The 6000-nt window shown below is 37.5% G+C and overlaps 1 protein-coding gene across 1 annotated transcript in view; it reads left to right on the top strand.

Annotated features, from left to right (window-relative positions):
* Positions 1-4959: 4959 nt before the first annotated feature.
* The window catches only part of LOC148481845 (uncharacterized), a 42306-nt gene continuing 41265 nt past the window's right edge, over positions 4960-6000 (top strand). Inside the window, exon 1 of the mRNA XM_088452917.1 lies at positions 4960-5158. Within this exon, the coding sequence (XP_088309043.1) occupies positions 5098-5158 (61 nt within the window). The 5' untranslated portion in view covers positions 4960-5097. The remainder of the gene's footprint in view (positions 5159-6000) is intronic.

Raw genomic sequence — 6000 nt, 5'->3', positions numbered from 1 at the left:
AATATTGTGAGGTGGTCAAAATTAATTGGAAATTACTGGAAAAAAATGTTATTGAAGTTAATTATACTTTATGAAAAAAAACAAGCCCATTTTATGTGATTTTAGCTGTTTTTATGATTTTTTAAGAAAATCCAGATCCAAAACCAAAACACGAAAACAAAACACGGAGGTGAGGTTTTGGCAAAACCAAAACACGAGGGTCAGCGCACATCTCTAATTGTAAGTGGTAGCGCAGTGTGTTATTCTTATTCATAAAAAAATCTTGTGACACTATAGGTCATTGATACCACAGTGTAATATTTAAAATTGGTACAAATTGACGTGTGCTGTACCCCACTTCATTCATGTTTGTTGGTATGGAGAATGATCAGTTGAGTGGAGAGCAGGAACCACATACTAGTGATGGAGATGCTGCCAGTGCCACCAGTCATGACAATTCTAGTCCATCTAAATCATTATAGTGGTAAAGAAAAAAACATCAAAGGGAAAGTTATGTGCAGAAAGACATAAAATTGGCAATATGCCTCTCACCACTCGAAGTGGCAAGGAAAGGCCAAGGCCTTGGCATTTATTTATGACTGGTGGTTCTGCCTCTTATGATGATGTAAACATGCTGACATAGAAATCAAGGATGCTTCTGTGGAAGTGCACAGGAATGAGCAGGATATTTGTTCAGCTGATGCTAATAAGGCTTTTTATGATGAGGATGTTTGTGTAAATCAGGCACCTGTGGAAGAAACAGCCCATGATAAGGAAAATCCAATTGTCATGCCTGGGCACAAGACAAAAAAATTCACTTCTTATGCGTGGAATTATTTCTACCCAAATTCAGTCAACAATTGTCGAGCAATCTGTACCCTTTGTAAAGCCAGAGTAAGTAGAGGAACCTCCTCAGTGTTACTTCATCTGCAGCGCATCCATCCAAAATGTTTTTTCAAAATTCAGAAACTTTGGCTAAAAAGTAGCAACAAGCAGTCCAGCATCAGCTAGCTCCCTTCTCTCTGCTAGATCCAAGCACCTGTCATCTTCACCACCAACACTTGCAATCATAAAGCAGTTTGTTTGTTTGGGCCCCCACAAAACAAGCTACCAATTGGCAGCTGACATTGCTGGCAATGATCTCTACATGCTCAAACTGGCTTTATAGAGGGGAGGTCATAGTTAATTCAAGGGGGCCACGAGTAACAGGGGGCTGGCCCCACAGCATGCATCTCTTCCAGGCCCAGCAGAGCCACCCCCAGCCCATCCATGCCTCCACCCTTTCACTCTCTGTGAGATCATAATGATTCTGGAGCTGTGGGGTGGAAGGCGGGGGACTCTTCCTGCCCCCCTCTTCAAGCTGGCCCTTAAGACCATCTGAACTTCTGGCATATGCCAGAAGACCCGATGGCCAGTCCGGCCCTGGATGGAGTCATGATAGAGGTCTCCTTAATTGTAGGCAGTTCAGACCACATATCAAAACCTGGCCGTGTTGACTCATCTGCATCACCAGTGGGTCTTTTGGGAAAGTTTTGTGTTTTCTCGGCAGATGCACTTGCTGGAGAAACTGATGAAGCCATCGCTGCCTCACATGCCACTTGAGCTGACAATTTGCTTATCAACAGCTCTTTGCATCTCTTCAGATCAGTGTCCATTGGGAAGAACAGTGGATATTGTATGCACATCTAATACTAGCATAGATGGTATGGTGTCAGTGATCTGCATTGCAACTAGGTGACTGCTGTCATATTTGCTCCCCCTTGCAAAGGGTTGTTTAAAAAACAATTGACTGTTAAAGTACTACTACTAGTCTTCATGGTCCCCTTCTGTAATAAAAATCCACTCCCAGCAGCAGGCATAATGCACAAGGATTTTTCTGGGGAAAGGACTGATGTGAGTGATTTAAATAGTTTTTGTAAATGCCTCCCCTCCCCTCCTCCCCTCCTCCCTCATAAATTTGCTTTGACATCAAAAAATTATTCAATTTACTACCAATCAGCCCTTCCTGTCCCTGCCTTCAACTACTTGCATACTCCATCTTCCTCAGCCCTCTTGATTAATGAAAACATATGTTTCTCTATGTGCCATGTTAGAAGTTGAACTGCCACATGTTTGTGCCGCCCACTGCTGCCACTAAGCTTAGTCAGCCAGCTAGCTTGGTGAAAATGTTTGGGCCTACACTGGATGAAAACAGTATTGTAAGCTGTGTGGTGGTTAAAATTGACTGTAAACAAGTGGAAATTTAATGTTATTGAGGTTAATGATACTGTAGTAACAAAAAACGCCTAAATTATGTGATTTTAGCAGTTTTCATATATATAAAAAAAAATACAGATCCAAAACCAGAAGACGCAAGGGCAGTTTTGGCAAAATCATATCCAGATCCAAAACACAAAGAAGATACAGATACAAAACCAAAACACGGGGGCCGCACATCCCTAGTTCAATCCAATGTCCCCTATCACATTTATACCTTACTACCATTATTTTTGTAACGTTGAAAATAAATAAACATCAGAGGTGTATAGATAGATAGATAGATGGATATGAGATAGATATGAGATAAATAGATAGATATGAGATAGATAGATCAATATTAGATTGCTAGTTGGATAGATAGATATGAGAGAGATAGATATTAGACAGATGGGTAGATCAATATTATATAGAAAGATATATATATATATATATATATATATATATATATATATGAGATCAATACAAGATAGATAGGTAGATCAATATTAGACAGATGGCTAGATAGGTAGGCAGATATGAGAGATAGATAATATAAGATAAATAGATCAATCAATATGAGATAGGTAGATTGATATCAAATAGCTATATAGGTAGATTGATAGATAGATATTAGATAGATATGAGATAGATAGATAGATAGATAGATATGTGATAGATAGATAGATAGATAGATAGATAGATAGATAGATAGATAGATATGAGATAGCTAGATATGAGATATATAAATAGATATGAGATAGACATGAGATATACAGATAGATATATATTAGATAGATATTAGATAGATATGAGAGATAGATATTAGATAGATATATAAATAGATATGAGATAAATAGATATGATATATAGATAGATAGTTCGATCAATATGAGATAGGTAGATCAATATTAGGTAGATAGATAGAAAGATATTATACATATATATATATATATATATATATATATATATATATATATATATATGTGTGTGTGTGAGAGATCAATATGAGATAGATGGGTAGATCAATATTAGACAGGTGGCTAGATCGCTAGATAGGTAGGCAGATATGAGAGATGGATATGAGATAGATAGATAAATATGAGATAGATAATTAAATATGAGATAGCTAGATATGAGATATATAAATAGATATGAGATATACAGATAGATATGAGATAGATAGATATGAGATAGATATTAGATAGATAGATATGAGATAGATATGAGATATACAGATAGATAGATATTAGATAGATAGATATGAGATAGATAGATAGATAAATATGAGATAGCTAGATATGAGATATATAAATAGATATGAGATATACAGATAGATATGAGATAGATAGATAGATATGAGATAGATATTAGATAGATAGATATGAGATAGATATGAGATATACAGATAGATAGATATGAGATATACAGATAGATAGATATTAGATAGATAGATATGAGATAGATAGATAGATAGATAGATAGATAGATAGATAGATAGATAGATAGATAGATATGAGATATATAAATAGATATGAGATAAATACATATGATATAGATAGATAGATAGATAGAACGATCAATATGAGATAGGTAGATAGATATGAGATAGATAGCTTCAGCATATTCCAATGCTGTTTCTATCTAAGTATATGCTAATTATAATTATATTATTATTAGCGGTGTGATAATGTTAGAAGCAAGGCACCCACCAATGAAGTTATAGCAACTATTACAATAGCAAACAGTCTGCTGCACAAATCAGAACACAATGATACATAAACAATATTTCCCCCAACACAGAAACACAAGTCAGACTCAGTATGGCCAACAGATAATAAGCCTTTATTTGGGCACACCATTTGAAAAAGGGGACTCCCATCTTTCTTTGGTATATGGTGGGGGAGATACAGGAACTTAAATTCCCTTCCCCCACAATTTTTTTTTTTTTAAACAGTGCTAGTGACGCACATATATGCACTGGCATCACTTCCACATTTACTGGCAGCTGCTACAGTTTCTCCCTACTTGTGCACTGGTTTGGGAGACAAGCTAAGTTTATTTTTGAGGTTTCAACCCCTGCCACTGCAGAGGACAAATGCAGCTTATAGATGTTGTATATGTGTTATTATCTGCTGATTATTGCAGCTGGACTGTTTGCAGTAGTAACGATTGCTCACCATTGATAAAGTTGTGAGTGGCTGAAGAGAGTTTGGCTCCTGAGGGAATCTGTCTTTGAAGGTATTTAAGGTATTGTTTAATCTGTGTTTACTGCATCTGATGAAAGTTATTAATATAACTGAAATGTTGGATCAGATACAGTCTCTGTGTTTTTTTTTTATTATTTTTTTTATTATCTATTAAATTCCTTGAAAGTCATCTGCATGAAGTAAGTCTAGAGCTGGAAATGTTTGGGGGGGCATCTGGGCACTTACTGGTTGTCTGGAAAGTGCAGGGATCCATTTTTGTTAATTATAATTAGAGATGAGCGTTTGTTTCACTCAGTTATATTCGGATCTCAAAAACGGCATCATATTGGCTACATACTGTTTATATTCAGGTCTGTGATGATGTAAATGTTTTGATGCTCTTTTACAATCGTACAATCGTTATGTAAATAAATTATATGACAGGCCGCACAGAAGGAGCAGTATACGTCCTCTCCAATGACGCACTTATAGGAGTTTCACAATCTCCATGAATTGGTTTTTATCTGATTTACCTCCTAAAGCTGAATATCCTCACCAAATCCCTGACACTCATCTCAATTTCAACATGAAGATGCCAAAAATGTTACAGGGAGGAAGATAGGACACCAGACTTGAGAACTGGAGATGAGTCACTGATTTACCGAAAACCCTCAGACGTCATATTCTGGAAAAGATGGAGAAAGAAATGTGTAATAAGCTCAGCCAGATCAGAGAGATCCTGAACAGTACCAATGGTGAGTATGGCCTGAGCTCATTGTAATTATGCTTTAATAAAAGAAAATGGGATAGATTCTCTTTTATTAAAGGGTTATTAAGCTATGTTTATGATGAAAGTTATTCATATAACTGAAATGTTGGATCAGATACAGGACCTCATTCAGAGTCGGTCGCAGCGCCTGCACTGTCGTACGCCACCGATGTTCGCTAAACTGCGCATGCGTAAAGTTCACAATGTGCATGCACAAACTAGCTGCTATGATCAGAAATTTCTCTCTCCTTGAACACAGCCAGGTCGGTAGTTTGAGTGACAGGATGAGGCGTTTGTGGGTGGTAACAGGGGAAGGTGCTTGAAAATGGGGGAGTGGAGATCCGAACGCAGGCGTGCCTAATTATGCGAACAGCGTTTTATGGGAGTGCATAATTAACAAAGTAGTGTCATAGCACATGTGACATGGGAGGTTTTTACACTGACATGATCGTAGAGCTTAAGAGAGGGTATGGTCAGCCTTAAGCTCTACGACCAGTTCTGATGGTTCCCGATGGTCTCGATTAATCCTTATATGCCCGGAGATGACGTGTAATGCGTACAAGAAGGGGGCATATTTTTTTGTCTTCCGGCCGCATCCTCCCCTTGGTCGGCCAGCTACCGATCAGATCTTAGGGACGCAACTTGCGAGTGCATCATTTGCATATCCGGCCCCTTTTCCCATACGACCGTGCGGCCGCAACGACCGACTCTGAATGAGGTCCGCAGTCTCTGTGCTCTTTTTTTATTTTTTATTATTATCTATTTGAGTTCTTGAGAGTCGTCTGCATGAATACATTTATACAGTAGATGTTTACAAAATAGATGTTT

Source organism: Taudactylus pleione, unplaced genomic scaffold (genome assembly GCF_031769625.1).
Source record: "Taudactylus pleione unplaced genomic scaffold, aTauple2 ptg000559l, whole genome shotgun sequence".
Lineage (NCBI taxonomy): Eukaryota > Metazoa > Chordata > Amphibia > Anura > Myobatrachidae > Taudactylus > Taudactylus pleione.
Note: the sequence above shows the minus strand (reverse complement) of the source record. Positions and strands in the feature narration are given on the sequence as shown.